This window comes from Oncorhynchus mykiss, chromosome 2, assembly GCF_013265735.2.
Source record: "Oncorhynchus mykiss isolate Arlee chromosome 2, USDA_OmykA_1.1, whole genome shotgun sequence".
Classification (NCBI taxonomy): Eukaryota; Metazoa; Chordata; class Actinopteri; order Salmoniformes; family Salmonidae; genus Oncorhynchus; species Oncorhynchus mykiss.
In genome coordinates, this window is record NC_048566.1 from 42,552,646 (window position 1) to 42,569,358 (window position 16,713).

General features: G+C 45.3%; 1 protein-coding gene across 2 annotated transcripts in view; it reads left to right on the forward strand.

Moving 5' to 3' along the window:
* The window catches only part of LOC110489991 (ubiquitin carboxyl-terminal hydrolase 45), a 43,593-nt gene that overhangs the window by 23,565 nt on the left and 3,315 nt on the right, over positions 1-16,713 (forward strand). Inside the window, exons 6-15 of one of the 2 annotated variants that reach the window (XM_021563049.2) lie at positions 1,084-1,235; positions 2,765-2,860; positions 3,151-3,281; positions 9,277-9,364; positions 12,167-12,248; positions 12,475-12,566; positions 14,618-14,674; positions 14,799-14,924; positions 15,019-15,649; positions 16,611-16,708. In XM_021563049.2, coding sequence (XP_021418724.1) covers positions 1,084-1,235; positions 2,765-2,860; positions 3,151-3,281; positions 9,277-9,364; positions 12,167-12,248; positions 12,475-12,566; positions 14,618-14,674; positions 14,799-14,924; positions 15,019-15,649; positions 16,611-16,708 — 1,553 coding nt within the window. The remainder of the gene's footprint in view (positions 1-1,083; positions 1,236-2,764; positions 2,861-3,150; positions 3,282-9,276; positions 9,365-12,166; positions 12,249-12,474; positions 12,567-14,617; positions 14,675-14,798; positions 14,925-15,018; positions 15,650-16,610; positions 16,709-16,713) is intronic. The other variant, XM_021563058.2, reaches the window with a different exon arrangement.

The window sequence follows — 16,713 nt, forward strand, 5'->3', positions numbered from 1 at the left end:
CAAGACTCTTCCTAGAGCTGGCCTCTCCACCAAACTGAGCAATCGGGGGAGAAGGGCCCTGGTCAGGGAGGTGACCAAGAAGCTATGGTCACTCTAACAGAGCTCCAGAGTTCGTCTGTGGAGATGGGAGAACTTTCCAGAAGGACAACCATCTCTGCAGCAATCTACCAATCAGGCCTTTTATGGTAGAGTGGCCAGATGGAAGCCACTCCTCAGTACAAGGCACATGAGTTTGCCAAAAGGCAGCTAAAGGACCATGAGAAACCAGATTTTCTGGTCTGATGAAACCAAGATTGAACTCTTTGGCCTAAATGCCAAACCTGTTACCATCCCTACGGTGAACTATGGTGGTGGCAACATCATACAAAGTACAGAGAGATCCTTGATGAAAACCTGCTCCAGAATTCTCAGGACCTCAGACTGGGGCGAAGGTTCACCTTCCAATTGGACAGCGACCCTAACCACACAGCCAAGACAACGCAGGAGTGGCTTCGGGGCAAGTCTCTGAATGTCCTTGAGTGCCCCAGCCAGAGCTCGGCCTTTAACCCGATTTGAACATCTCTGTGTAGCTGTGTAGCGACGCTCCCCATCCAACCTGACAAAGCTTGAGAGAATCTGTAGAGGAGAATGGGAGAAACTCCCCAAATACTGGTATGAAAAAACTTGTAGTGTCATACCCAAGAAGACTTGAGGCTGTAATTGCTGCCAAAGGTGCTTCAACAAAGTACTGAGTAAAGGTTCTGAATAGTAATGTAAATGTGACATTTGCAAACATTTCTGAAAACCCGTTTTTGATTTGTCATTATGGGGTATTGTGTAGATTGATGAGGGGAAAACTGTAATCAATTTTAGAATAAGGCTGTAATGTAACAAAATGTGGAAAAAGTCAAGGGGTCTGAATACTTTCCGAATGCACTGTACATTTCACCTGCCTAATACTTGCATTTGAAAACGTCAAGTACTCATTAGTAATCGAATACAAACCATGAATCGAGTGCTCGCGTCCAACTCTAATCTACTGTTGAAAATGACAAAAACCTTGTATATAGGAGTAAAATAACTTTTCCTTTTTGTGCCTTGCAGGAACAACATCGAAAATGATCAAGCTTAGAGAGGAGCCCAGCGACTATGCAGACCAGTCAAGAGGGAAGAGTCCGGTCAACAACAGCACACTGGTCCCGGTCAAAGGCATCAACAACCTAGGAAACACCTGCTTCTTTAACGCAGTTATGCAGGTGCGGTCATTATGAGATTAGTTTGTATGCCGTAAACATTGATGAGGCTGCTTATGAAATGCAACCGTAGGGATAAGGTCATGTCCAAGAGAGTCTTTACCACGGGTGTACTAAAGGTCATTGCATACCTTAGAGAACTATTTTTAACTTGTCAGTAATGTCCAGATCAACTAGCCCATGTCAGCGGACATTTTTTTGCGGAATTTGTTAGCCCATAGATATTTTTGTCATGTTTGAGTCACTCAAATATTACATGAATAAACCTTAGACATGGCAAAATGTATAGAATTGCAAGAGAATTTGCTTTAAAACTGCAAAATGTTCTCTGCACCCCATGACAAAATGTATAGAATTGCTGGAAATAAGCTTTAAACCTGCAAAATTTTCTCTCCCTCAACAACCCTGGTCTAGGGAACAGTGTACTGTAAACATGGCGGCTGGTCAAACTGGCATGTTGGGTGCTGCTCCTCCCGATAGTAAAATACCATAGCATACCAGCCTTGGGCTCCCGAGTGGCGCAGCATCTCAGTGCTTGAGGCGTCACTACAGACACCCTGGTTCGAATCCAGGCTGTTTCACAACAGGCCGTGATTGGGAGTCCCATAGGGCGGCGCACAATTGGCCCAGCGTCGTCAAGGGTTTGGCCGGTGTAGGCCATCGTTGTAAATAAGAATTTGTTCTTAAACTCGACAACACATGAAAGGCTTGTATAAATGTCTTTAAAATACAGCAGTATAGGCAAGAACAAGTTAAGCATATATAGTACAAGGGTATTTTATATGCGTATGTGTGACTCATCTATCCACGGGAGAATAGGACTGGTATGGAACACGTTCTCTATGTTCCAGTGTGTGTTGGCTGTCTAGTCTTGGGGAATTGAAACTTTCATTCCCTTCCCCTTTTCCGCCATTTTGTTAATCACCTGGAGCTCTCTCGTTATTGAAACCAGACCGAACATTCTTCCTTTACATGCTTTTTTCTTTCTATCCTCATTGTCTCCTTCAAAATTGCAATTTTGCTGGTGAAACAACATAATTGTCAGAGAAAAAGCTCACCCTGCTGATGCCATTGTGTCTTTTCCATAGTAACTGTCTTCATTGCCAGGATGTGACAAAACAACTGTCGCTTGAAAGGGAAGAAAGAGATGATGCAGTAATATGATGGGACAATGGTGGCTCTGGGCAATCCTTTCTGTGTTTCAGTCACAGCTCATCGTTTCTTTGGAAAGGGCTTTTTTAGCATAATGATATTTAGGCTAACACCCGCCAGTTTCTCAAAATTAATAGAGATCTTTTCAATTGTAGACTCCAGTTTTACCATTCATTTTTTTTTTGCATTTGTAATTTTTTAAATGTTTTATTCTTTTTTTGGGAAGGGATGATGAAGTAGAAAGTAAGGAGTGCAGTAAGATGTTAATTCATGATTCTTGTAACTGATAAGAAATGATTCTGTCCTGTCCATGCAGGTGAAAAACTATGATGACTAAATTAATGGTAATGGATTAATAGTGGCTGATTTCTGTCCATCAGAATCTGTCCCAGACTCACATGCTGAACGATCTGATACAGGATGTGAAGGAGAAGGGACACAAGCTGAAGATCTGCCCCCCTGCCGAGTCAAATGTGGTACGTTCCACGCTCATGTGCTTGGTATAGTCCAGTCCACCACTATAGTATTATACTGTACATGGCACAGGAAGACACATTATTACTGTCTATATGGGTGGTTATTTTTAATATTAGCATAATATGCTTGACTCATTGTAGCCCACCCCCCATGTCTCCAGTCATCTGTAGAATGCAGTCAAGCCCCTTCAGGCTTTCCATGGTAGTGCAACACTGTATGAAATACATGCCTTGTCTAACACTCATATGTTCTCTCGCTCACTCTCTCATTTCCTGGGGTTGTCCTTCAGGGGGCGTTGATGGTGACTCTGCCCAGCCCAGAGCCCCTGACCTCGGCCATGTTCCTCTTCCTACACAGCATGAAGGAGTCCGGGAAGGGCCCTGTCAACCCCAAGACCCTTTTCAACCAGCTCTGCCAGAAGTAAGAAGCTATGTTCTGCATTCATCTTTATTTTATGTGTTGGCCGTCTTACAGCATTCGTGTTGATGGTGCCGGAACCCAGTATACGCTATTGTATAGGCATGGGTGTTGACTTAACCTGCTTCCTGTGCTGGTCCTTGCTAAAATATTTTTTATGAAAAGAGCATATGAGTGCTTCCCTGTAGGGTGCCAGAGGAGGCACTACAGACCTGTAAAAGGTTGGCTAAAGCTTTCATAATTATATTCTCTTTCCTTGTGTACTTATGAGAAACTTTATCACCAAGAGATATCAATAGTTTTTGTTACCATCGATTCTTCCTTGCCACTGCGCAACATTGTAGAAACATTGTGCTGTGGTTGCGGCGTCGGCGAGGCATCAATGTTAGACACACAGCCTCATACGCAGACAAGCTGCCCTGCTCCCAAGTTTAGAGGTCAGTGTGCCCCAACTGGTCTGGCACTTCTCTATTGCTGTGACAACAGTCAACCAAACGGTACAGGCAGAGGCCACAGCTCTTACCTGCCCTGTTGTCAAGCTGCCATGGCGACAACTTCAGAGAAGAGGTTGTCTCAACCTGCTGGACCCTACCAGCACCTGGTCCATCCAGTCTTCAGTCCACCTTGCTCCCCAACGCTGTTCAACACTAAACCATTAACACCAACGTACTCCACACAGAACGAACAGTAGACCTCACTGCACAAAATGGCTCTGATGCAATCTGCTTCCATCTGCAATCAAAACAGCATGGCCTGTCCTTGTTCTCTTTAACACGCTGCACCACCTGTGTTCGTGTTTGAACTTGAGGATAGTAAACCGTCTGAGTGGCCCGGCCAGCCCTCCCAGTTTCACAGTGAACGCTTATGAACACGGTCACCTTTGAACATGCTGAACGGTTGGTTAGGTCTCTCTTTGAACGTGTGGTGAATGGTTGGTTGGCTCTTGTTGTTGGAACATGGTGAACGGCTGGTTAGGTCTCTCTTTGAACGTGTGGTGAATGGTTGGTTGGTTGGCTCTTGTTGTTGGAACATGGTGAATGGCTGGTTAGGTCTCTCTTTGAACGTGTGGTGAATGGTTGGTTGGCTCTTGTTGTTGGAACATGGTGAACGGCTGGTTTGGCCCAGGCTGGCCGTAGTGTGTGGAGCCTGTTGGGTTAGGTAGGACCAGGCTCTGTACAGTCGGCTCTGTCTGGGTGGGATGGGGAACGTTCGGGTGGCTGGAGCGTGGAGACGGTCGGCCGCCTGGGTGACTCTGGTGTGTCCCGGTACCCGGGCTTTCATCTGCCCAGGTGTGTGTGTGTGTGTGTGTGAGAGCAATGACACCCCTCACCTGGTACCACCTCACCCTGCAGTGCATATGCACTCAGCCGGGCATACACATAGGCACAACACGCACGCATGCACGTACACGACACACATTCACCCAGTAGACCTCATTTTATGCCCTTCCTCACGCTCACTTGCGCATTACACAGACCCATGCCTGTATTCAAACCATTCTTCCATGCAGACATTCACTCGACACCTACAAATGCACGTGCTACACACCTCATCCCGTGTTTCTACGCATATGATTTGCCATCGCTCTCCCGTCCTTCGCAAACAAACTCTACACCTCCCTCCTCATTCTGTCTGTAACTGCATGTCAGTGGGGCAGGGTCAAGAGTGGCTCCTCTATACAGGAACATTCTCCTGATGCTGATAATGATATTTCTCCTGCCGCGTGTTGACCTTCGGGATGGCTAAAGCCATATACACACTAGGCTGTGTGCGTATCCAATCCTCGTCTTTATTTCCCGAGGTCTCCTAGCTCAGTGGCGTGTTGCCGGCCCTGACCTGAGAATGTGCACCCTAGTGCTTAACAACACACTGGTTGGTTAAACTGGCTACTTGTGTAGGACCCCACTGTGTGTGTGTGTGTTTGTGTGTGTGTGTGTGTGTTCCATTGGTATTTAAGGCAGATTGAGCCTAGTGTGTTGTTGTGTTCACCCTTGACCAGCTGAGTCACTCCCTGTCTGGCCTGCTCTTCTGGCTGCCCCACTATACCCAACGCCAGGCCCCCTGTGCCAGCTGGACGGGTCAGGCTCGGACCAGCGCCAGGCCCAGTGGTTTGGAGGGTCAACACCACACACACTGTTTCTGGTGCCAGTGAGAGACTCGGCTTGTACCCAGACCCACCACTAGGCCTATGCTGCTGTGGTGGGGGATGTGTGTATGGCGCACGAGGAAAAAGCTCTACAATTTATTCTGATAAAAAATGTTTAAAAAATTGTAATTTAAGTTTAATCTAGAGAATCTTGCCTATGCTTACACAGGAACACTTTTACCTCCCTTTTTCCTTACAATAGTGTTCAGTTATGAAATAATACACGCACACACTTGCACAAACGCACTCTGCGAACGCGCATACACACTGACTGACTGACTTTCATGACTTGTAGGCAAAAAAAAATTAACTAACCTGTGTGTAAGTCCAACCGCAGTAGGAAAATAGCAGGGTTCAACAATGAGCAGGCGGCCACACAAAGGCACATGGCCACACAGGTCTGAACATGCATGGAAGATCTCCTGCAGCTGAAGCGTTGAAGAGCAGGCATTCTCTCAAGGAAGGTCACATTCAGCTGGTCTCACAATGCCTGATATAAATCATGTCCACAGACCTTCAGCTGCCTATGCAAAGGCATTCATTATATTTCTGATGTTACTTTTGTCTGTCCCTGTGAGGAATAGTCTATATGTGCATCAAAGCTGAGATCGAGAGAATGAGAAACGGCTTCCATCTCAAGGCCATCAGACTGCTAAACAGCAATCGCTAACTCTGAGAGGCTGCTGCCTACATTGAGACCCAATCACTGGTCACTTCAAGAAGTGGATCACTAATCACTTTAAACAATGCCACTTTAAGTAATGCCACATTTTAATATTGTTTACAAATCTTACATTACTCATATCGCATGTATATACTGTATTTTATACCGTCTATTGCACCTTGCCTATGCCGCTCGGCCTTCGCTCATCCATATACTTATATGTACATATTCTCATTCACCCCTTTTAGACTTGTCTGTATTAGGTAGTTGTTGGGGAATTGTTAGATTACTTGTTAGATTTGTGTGTATTAGGTAGTTGTTGGGGAATTGTTAGATTTGTGTATATTAGGTTGTTGTTGAGAATGGTTAGATTACTTCTTAGATATTACTGCACTGTTGGAACTAGAAGCACAAAGCATTTCGCTGCGCTCGCATTAACATCTACTCGCCATGTGTATGTGACCAATAAAATGTGATTTGATTTGAAAAGATTCAATACGCTCATAAATGTAGGGAGGGGGGGGGGGCTGCATTCGATAATGTGGGTATGACAGAAGAGAAATAGACCTACACTTATTGAAAGGAATGTCTTTCATAATTGATTGCATGTGGCACTGTGACCCTGTGAATGTGATTACATATGAGGCAGGGTGTTCTATGAGTCAGATAAGTGTTGATTTTTTTATGTTATAGATGTTTTTTTACATGCATGATAATGAGTGTTTTTACATGCTTATGCTGGATAGATACAGTAAGTGGCTTTTATTATATAAATGTGTGTGTCAATGTGAAAGCGACTCAATGTATATGATTTATATGTTGTATTGAAAGTGTGTGTGTGTGTGTGTGTGCGCGCCCCTCTGCCTGTCGAGGTGGTGCAACGTGCCGGGGTTGCCTTGCGTCTGGTACTAACTCATCCGCTGTTAATTGTGTTAGCACCGCAGCTGTCTGCATTGGTCAGGGCCAGATTGGGAGCAGCGCTACAGGGCCCTTCTGCCTCTCTTCCACTGGGATGAGCTTCCAGACGGCGCCGTTCCCACTGATCCCATTGGAGCTGCTCGTCTGCCTCTCACCCGTCGCTGCTCTGTGTTCCGTTCCCGGAACAAAATACCCCAAGACTGCCTCTGTCTGTCTGTCTTTTAATCCCGACTATCACTGTGTGCCGACCAGATACTGTACCAGTCCGACCCGCTTTGTGTTTGAGCTGTTAGATAAGCAGAGTTGGGGATGAGTGTGTTTGGCATGAATACAAGACACGATTTGCTTGATAAAAAGCCATATTCCTACTGTAATCCCCATTGTAATGTCCATGTTTCATATAAGAAAACATGCTTTAAAACACTCATTTTGTACACGTTTGAAGGAAGATATTCCATTATGTTTTGGCATCTTTAAAGGGGATGAAATGAGGGACACGTGATTTTCCCCCCTCCCTCCGCCGCCCTTGCGTGTGGCAGAGAGAGGGCAAAGGGACAGAGTTAGAGAAGGGGGGCTGAGTTGGTCCTCTAGACCTCCTGCTCATGACCTGTGTTGGGGGCAGGTGGTCATTCGTCTCTCCCCCAGCTCCAGTCACCCATTCTGGGGCTTGACGTCAACATCCATCAGCACATGGCAGAGATGATCCAGACTGTAGGCCCATCCACTCTGCTGCCAGTTAGAGGATGAGTACCTCTGTTCTGATTGGGTCTGGGAGCTCGCCAGGAAGAATGGTTCACCAGTTCAAAGGGGTAAATCGTTTGGTTTCATTTGCATTGCAGGCCAATCTGAACGGGTCATTGGCCTGTATGTAGAGATGATATGACATCAGATCAGGATGCTATACCTGGGACAATGAAGCCCCTACAATGGCTTTTAGGAGGACCCATTTTTCTGTGGAGAGCTGCTCAGGAGCGTTATAAAATAGGACATACAAAAATGTAGGCTAACGCCCTTAGAACAAGTACCAGTATTCCGGTTATCCAGTGATCAAGACGTTTATCATTGTTATAGATGGTCAGATGCTAAACTGGTATCAAAGAGGCAACGAATGTACTTGCCCTCCTCTATGACCCTGTGCACTCAGAGAGCATTGGGTTAGGAGTGGTCAGTGGTTCTCTCAGGTCAGCTGCATGTTGTCCTGCCAGCCTGTCAGGCCAACCTGTTCTGTGGCTGACGCTGCCCAACAGGTTGTGGTGGTGGCTCTTGCCCTGGCTGCACATCTGTCTCTACATCTGTCCCTACATCTGTCCTGCTGTGGCCAGGGACAGGTTCAAGGAGAGCCCCCTCTACGAGCGCTGGGGCGTGAACACGCAGGATGTCCACTGGCACAATCACCATACGTTTTCTCCCGTAGTTACATGTACTGCTGGGGAATGATAATGATGGGAGATATGTGTACTCTAGACAGTAAAGTGCTTTCTATTGAAGAAATACAGAATTGGCTTGCACAGTAGGCTGTTGATAAGCCCTACAGCCATTTTCACCTGCAATGTCAAATTTAATTTGCAAATACTTGCACAGGTCTTAAAGTTAGCTACGAAAAGAAAGAAATTCCATCAAATAATCAATGTGTCATTGTTATAAGAGACGCCTTTAACAAAATCTTCTTTACTTGGAATCTTGCTTAACACATGAAGCCGGAAGAAGGTCGTGTGTGTGTGTGTGTGTGTGTGTGTGTGTGTGTGTGTGTGTGTGTGAGTGAGAGACCCTAACTGGTTTAATGAAAGCTGTGGGAATGAAACAATACCTTCCTTTAAGCACCAGAAAGCTGCAGAGAGGAAATTGAATGGATGAACCAACGAAAAGTCCTTGAAAAAAAAGAATGTGGCCTTTCTCCACTCTCATTGATGTCTCTGTATGCACTATTGATACATCTGATTGCTTTATGCATGTGGTTGATTGCTTTGTGCATGCTTGTTTGAGTGTGTGGGTGGGTGTTTCTGTACCAATGATTTGTGTTTGCCTGTCCTAGATTTACTCATTTTATCAACTATAAACAACGCACATGTGACTGGTCTAGCTTAGCGATAGAGCTGCCAGCTTCAGTCTGCTGTCCACCTCTAACTTTCATCCCTCTCAACTCTCTCCCTCTCTCAAGATCTCTGTAAAAAAAAAAAAAAAAAAGAATTACGTTTACACGAGTGTGTGCGTATGTGTACACATTTGACATGGTTACTATGTGAGTGTATGTGTTCTGTCCGTCTCACCAGGGCTCCACGCTTTAAGGGCTACCAGCAGCAGGACAGCCAGGAGCTGCTCCATTACCTACTGGACTCCATGAGAGTAGAGGAGACTAAGGTGAGACTATAGACCCACGTTACAAACACCACATCCTTCTTCCACTCAGCCTAGTACCATGGCTCCGTCTCTGTGCCAGTGGCTGTGTTTGAGATCCAGACTGACCGATCTACAAATCGTAAAGACTAGTTATTTAGGAAGCCTTTAAAAACAATTATATATATATATATATATATATTAGTATATTTTTATATATAGATATTAGTATATTTTTATATATATATATATATATATATATATATATATATATATATATATATATATATATATATATATATATATATATATATATAAAAATATACTAATATATATTTTTCATGTAGATCAGTCAAGTGACTGAGCAGAATGTATGCTCTCAAACACACCCTGTGAAGTATGAGTATGATGACATAAAGCCATTAGTCTCTCTGTCAACGGTGTCTATGATAGCTGTAGCCAAGCTACATGTAGGGTGGTGACCATGCTAGTAAGAGTACGCAAAGAACAGGCAATGTTTTGATTGCAATTGAGGAGCAGGCTGTAAGCTTGTGGATGACATTGTGCAGGGTTTGGTCTTCGCCTTTGCTTCTCGGCCAGCCATTGTCTTTTAACCTTATGGTACCATATTTTCTGGCAAGTGCAGACTGCCCCCCCTTCAGCAATTAGGGGGAGCCCAGGCCCGGCCCAGGGCTGAGTCAGTTGGCCCCTCGGCCCCACCAGCGACTCAGCAGCCCCAAAAAGAGAGGAGAGTAGCGGGTGTGGAGTGGAGTGGTCAGCCCGGGGCCTGGGACAGGGGGACAAGGGTACAGGCTGGGACTCCCCCCCCCCTGGTTCTTTTTAAACTTGTGAACACTGACAGTTGTGCCACTTACAGGACTTGCAAGTGGCACGACGGGCGTCATTGTGTGATCTGGGAAGCACGCAGCTGTGGGTCGCCCCATTGTGCTGGAGGGTCACCCCCCCCACCCCCCCACCCCCTCCCCCGCTCCAATCAGGGAGTCCGAGAGGGAGGGGTAAAGGGGGGAGCTGGCCCTATTCATGCATTCATTATACATGCGCTGAAACGTAAACACACGCACATACGCTTATATGCATTTGACATCTACTGTCTGATGAATTTACAATAAATTTACCTGCAAAAATGTGTAATGGGTTCGCACTCAAACAGATTATTTTCACTGCATCAGGGATGGCGTACACAGACGTTTCACTGCATCAGGGATGGCGTACACAGACGTTTCGCTGCATCAGGGATAGCATACACAGACGTTTCACTGCATCAGGGATGGCGTACACAGACGTTTCGCTGCATCAGGGATATCGTACACAGACGTTTCGCTGCATCAGGGATAGCATACACAGACGTTTCGCTGCATCAGGGATAGCGTACACAGACGTTTCGCTACATCAGGGATAGCGTACACAGACGTTTCGCTGCATCAGGGATAGCGTACACAGACGTTTCGCTGCATCAGGGATAGCGTACACAGACGTTTCGCTGCATCAGGGATAGCGTACACAGACGTTTCGCTGCATCAGGGATGGCGTACACAGACGTTTCACTGCATCAGGGATGGCGTACACAGACGTTTCACTGCATCAGGGATGGCGTACACAGACGTTTCGGCTTTACAGCCTTCAGTGTGTAGATACAAATGCTGTTTTGAATTAAAAGAAAATTGTAAAGAACTGCCGATGAGCAGCAGTTGCGTCTAATCAGGTTTGCCACTCATCTGCTATAAATTTACCTGCACAGCATACACAACCCAACAAATATTGTATACTCATCATTTTTTCGGTCTATGACACTTACACGTTTTATTTACTCAAAACAGAATTGTAGATACACTCATCGTGTTTAGCTTGCACCAACTCATGTCCTCACCTGCATGGAATCAGCCCAAACAAACGTGCAATAAAACACACACACATACACTGAGTGACTGGCCATTTCTCCCATAGCCTGTCACCACCAACCTAGGAGGCCCAAGTGTTTGTTTTGATTGGCCATTTAGTATCAGAAGTCTAAATAGGCTAATTGCACACAGTCAATTATCACCAATTAGCTGAGACGTTAGGTACAGTAATGCTCCCACTCAGGGCATGGCCTGTGCTTCTTGGCCCATCTTAATTTAGTTTACACCCCTCCAACCTTCCCTTCCTCACCCCTCTTCTCTTACCCTGAGCCTACACACTACACGTTGGGGGATCCTGATGGGGATTAATTAGTGTGGGGCTCAGCAGTGTCTGACTAGGGAGAGGAGGGCAGGGGGGGCTGCAGAGCTGGGATTAACCAGGCTTTTGACCTAAATAGCCAGTCCAGTGCATGGGTCCGGGGACAATGGGGGCGACTAGTCGGTTACACAGACCACGGCCAATTATCTATTGATTGGTGCTTTACTGCGTCGGTGCCTCTTCTTCTACTAGTGCCTCTTCTTCTACTACTATCACTGACCATGTCACCTTCAATCACTGCCCACGGCCACGCCACCGAGACTGTCAGAGACGGCTGGCTGACACACTCCACACCAACACATGTGCAGTGTACACACACAAACACACAGGAGAAGTACACACACACAGAGAGAGAGAGAGCGAGATGCAAGTGCACATTCAGATGCTCTGGAAGAAGTTTGCATTTGTTTACTAATGTGTGTTCACAAACACACTCATTTTTGTAATGGTTTCAGTTCCTTGGCTTCCCATGGTAGCTGTTATATGAATCACCCTTTGTTGTATAAAACCACCATTTTGTATTCCTGCATTTTTCCATCTACTTAAGTTGCATTCATATGAGATCAATGTAGTGTTTGACATTCCCAGCGGATCAAAGCGGGCATTCTGAAATCCTTCAACAACCCCACGGAGAAGACTGCAGATGATGAGACCAAACGCCAAGTCAAAGGTTCCTGTTCCATTCTGACACTCAGTAGTTTTGACCTAAATCAATAGCGCCATCTTGTGGCAGCTTTATGTACTGTTCAATGGCTTACTATGGAAAAATACCTCAACCACAGGAGGCATGTTTCATGATTAAACATAAGGATTGATTAAAGTAAATTTATTCTGAATGATTGTAGCTGAATGTTGTTGTTTTTAGTTGCCTAACCTTTATTTCCTCCTTATCTCAGCATACGGGAAGGAGGGTGTGAAGATGAACTTTGTGGATCGCATCTTTGTGGGGGAGTTGACCAACACCATCATGTGTGAGGAGTGTGAGCATGTAAGTGATTCATTGCCTGTCTATTCTGTTTATGGTTACTGGAATCTGGGTGTGTGTGTGTGGTCAACCACTGAACAGTTTGGCTGTATTCCTTAATACTTAAGGATTAATTATACAACTACAGTTACAGTGCCTTGCGAAAGTATTCGGCCCACTTGAACTTTGCGACCTTTTGCCACATTTCAGGCTTCAAACATAAAGATATAAAACTGTATTTTTTTGTGAAGAATCAACAACAAGTGGGACACAATCATGAAGTGGAACGACATTTATTGGATATTTCAAACTTTTTTAACAAATCAAAAACTGAAAAATTGGGCGTGCAAAATTATTCAGCCCCCTTAAGTTAATACTTTGTAGCGCCACATTTTGCTGAGATTACAGCTGTAAGTCGCTTGGGGTATGTCTCTATCAGTTTTGCACATCGAGAGACTGACATTTTTTCCCATTCCTCCTTGCAAAACAGCTCGAGCTCAGTGAGGTTGGATGGAGAGCATTTGTGAACAGCAGTTTTCAGTTCTTTCCACAGATTCTCGATTGGATTCAGGTCTGGACTTTGACTTGGCCATTCTAACACCTGGATATGTTTATTTTTGAACCATTCCATTGATGATTTTGCTTTATGTTTTGGATCATTGTCTTGTTGGAAGACAAATCTCTGTCCCAGTCTCAGGTCTTTTGCAGACTCCATCAGGTTTTCTTCCAGAATGGTCCTGTATTTGGCTCCATCCATCTTCCCATCAATTTTAACCATCTTCCCTGTCCCTGCTGAAGAAAAGCAGGCCCAAACCATGATGCTGCCACCACCATGTTTGACAGTGGGGATGGTGTGTTCAGGGTGATGAGCTGTGTTGCTTTTACGCCAAACATAACGTTTTGCATTGTTGCCAAAAAGTTCAATTTTGGTTTCATCTGACCAGAGCACCTTCTTCCACATGTTTGGTGTGTCTCCCAGGTGGCTTGTGGCAAACTTTAAACGACACTTTTTATGGATATCTTTAAGAAATGGCTTTCTTCTTGCCACTCTTCCATAAAGGCCAGATTTGTGCAATATACGACTGATTGTTGTCCTATGGACAGAGTCTCCCACCTCAGCTGTAGATCTCTGCAGTTCATCCAGAGTGATCATGGGCCTCTTGGCTGCATCTCTGATCAGTCTTCTCCTTGTATGAGCTGAAAGTTTAGAGGGACGGCCAGGTCTTGGTAGATTTGCAGTGGTCTGATACTCCTTCCATTTCAATATTATCGCTTGCACAGTGCTCCTTGGGATGTTTAAAGCTTGGGAAATCTTTTTGCATCCAAATCCGGCTTTAAACTTCTTCACAACAGTATCTCGGACCTGCCTGGTGTGTTCCTTGTTCTTCATGATGCTCTCTGCGCTTTTAACGGACCTCTGAGACTATCACAGTGCAGGTGCATTTATACGGAGACTTGATTACACACAGGTGGATTGTATTTATCATCATTAGTCATTTAGGTCAACATTGGATCATTCAGAGATCCTCACTGAACTTCTGGAGAGAGTTTGCTGCACTGAAAGTAAAGGGGCTGAATAATTTTGCACCCCCAATTTTTACGTTTTTGATTTGTTAAAAAAGTTTGAAATATCCAATAAATGTCATTCCACTTCATGATTGTGTCCCACTTGTTGTTGATTCTTCACCAAAAAATCAGTTTTATATCTTTGTGTTTGAAGCCTGAAATGTGGCAAAAGTTCGCAAAGTTCAAGGGGGCCGAATACTTTCGCAAGGCACTGTATATTAATAAGATATGCAATTTAGCAGATGCGTTTATCCTAAGTGACTTACAATCATGCTAAATACATTTGATGTACGGGTGACCCTGGGAATCGAAAGCACAATCCTGGTGTTGCAAGTGCCATGCTCGACTGAGCCGTATGTTTTGTGTGTGTCTTACACAGTTAAACCATTTTAAACCACTTCTCAATGAGCAGTGTTCATATTTCAGTAAGACTATAGTTGTTCCCAGCTGAAAGCCATGCCGTATTTTGATTGTGAGTGTTATGGGTGCCTGTCCTCTGTCTCCCACAGATCTCCACAGTGAAGGAAGCCTTCATTGACATCTCCCTGCCCATCATTGAGGAGCGGGTGAGCATATCTTTGCATTAGTGTCCAGTCCAGAATACTGCTTCTGCCATGTTGATCATATGTGATACGTGTACAGTATGTTGGTTTCATCTCTGTCTTTGTGTCATGTCCTGTTACTGTTCAGATGTCCAAGCCGTCCAACCCGGGCAGGACTGGGAAGAGCAGTCGGGAGCAAGAAGCTCACGTCTCCCACGGTGACGAGATGCTTTCCGCAGCGCTCAATAAGAACAGCAGGAAACTTAGCGGACAGGTGTGTGTGTGTTCTTTGTGTGTGTGTGTAAGTGTAGTTTGAGTCAGTTGGTGAGTGTGTTTTGCTGACTGTGTGTGTCTACCTCCCTCAAAAGCAGCAGCAGGGCCATAAGTCCCCTGGCTCTGTGGAAGAGAAGGGGGCAGACAGCCCCTCGGACCACCCCGAGGAGGAGTCCCCCTCCGTAATGGCCCGTGCTGCAGGAGTTTCCAAAATGGCCGCCACCAGCAGCCTATCTGATGGCAGTGAGAAAGACTCGGGCCCCCAGGACAGCAGCAATGACGCCGACAGCGAGGCCTCGGAGAGTGAGTGGACCCCACGGCACTCCTCGGGCCACAGCCATAGTGGCAGAGGGTCCACCCCTACCCAGTCTCCCACCCTGTCCGCCCTCTCCCCCAGGACCCAGCATGGTGGTGCTGTGGAGCAGCTGGTCAGTGCAGTGCATAGGTTTAACCTGGGACCTGATTCAGCGGACTCACCCTCTACACACTGTCCTGAGGACCAGGTGGAGCCCCAGCCTCAACATCCTCAACAGTCTCCTCACTCCCACCACCAGGGGGCATTCCAGGCCCTGTCCCACAGCTATACGCCCTGCTCCAAGGAGTGCTCCGTTCAGTCCTGCCTTCACCAGTTCACCTCGGTGGAGCTTCTGATGGGCAACAACAAGCTGTTGTGCGAGAGCTGCACGGACCGCCGGCAGAAACAACTGCGGAAAAGCACCTCAGCAGGTTAGTTAGAACACATACACCGTTTGATAGAGAACTTGTGCTGGTTTGAATTTTTATATTTGACCTTTATTTAAGTAGGCAAGTCAGTTAAGAACAAATTCTTATTTACAATGACGGCCTACCCCGGCCAAACCTGGACGATACTGGGACAATTGTGCTATGCGACCAATCACGGCCGGATGTGATACAGCCTGGATTTGAACCAGGGACTGGAGTGACGCCTCTTGCATTGAGATGCAGTGCCTAAGACCGCTGTGCCACTCAGGAGAGCTCGATAACCACTGTTGTTAAAGACAATTTGTTGAGATTCTGACCTGATAGTGACAGCAGTAGGTGATACGGAAATGTGTGGCTATTCGGCACCTATCCATGTCATGCATTTACACAGATATTCAAATGCAGACATTTAGGCTACGCTGACTACGCTGACTACGCTGACTAGGCAGAGCAATCATGCATTTGAAAAATTCTCATTCACAAAGTGACATTGTGGTGTCTGTATGTGCTTACAGACAGTGGTGTAAAGTAATTAAGGAAAAGTACTTTAAAGCACTTTAAGTCGTTTTTTTTTTTAGGGAATCTGAACTTTACTTAACTATTTAGGTTTTAGACTACTTTTACTCCACTACATGCCTGAAGAAAATAATGTATTTTTTACTCCATACATTTTCCCTGACACCCAAAAGTACTCATTACATTTCCAATGCTTTGCAGGACTGGAAATGGTTAATTTAAAGAATGTGAAATGATTTATACTTTTACTTTTGATACTTAAGTATATTTTAGCAATTATATTTACTTTTGATACTTAAGGATGTTTAAAACCAAATACTTTTAGACTTTTACTGAAGTAGTATTTTACTGTGTGACAGTCACTTTTACTTTAGTAATTTCTTATTAAGGTATCTCTTAGTTTTACCCAAGTATGACAATTGTGTACTTTTTGCACCACTGCATACAGAGAAGAAGTCTGACAAGGTGTACACCAGCGCTCGCAAACAGATGCTGATCTCTTCGCTGCCCCCGGTGGTCACTCTGCACCTCAAACGCTTCCATCAGGTTAG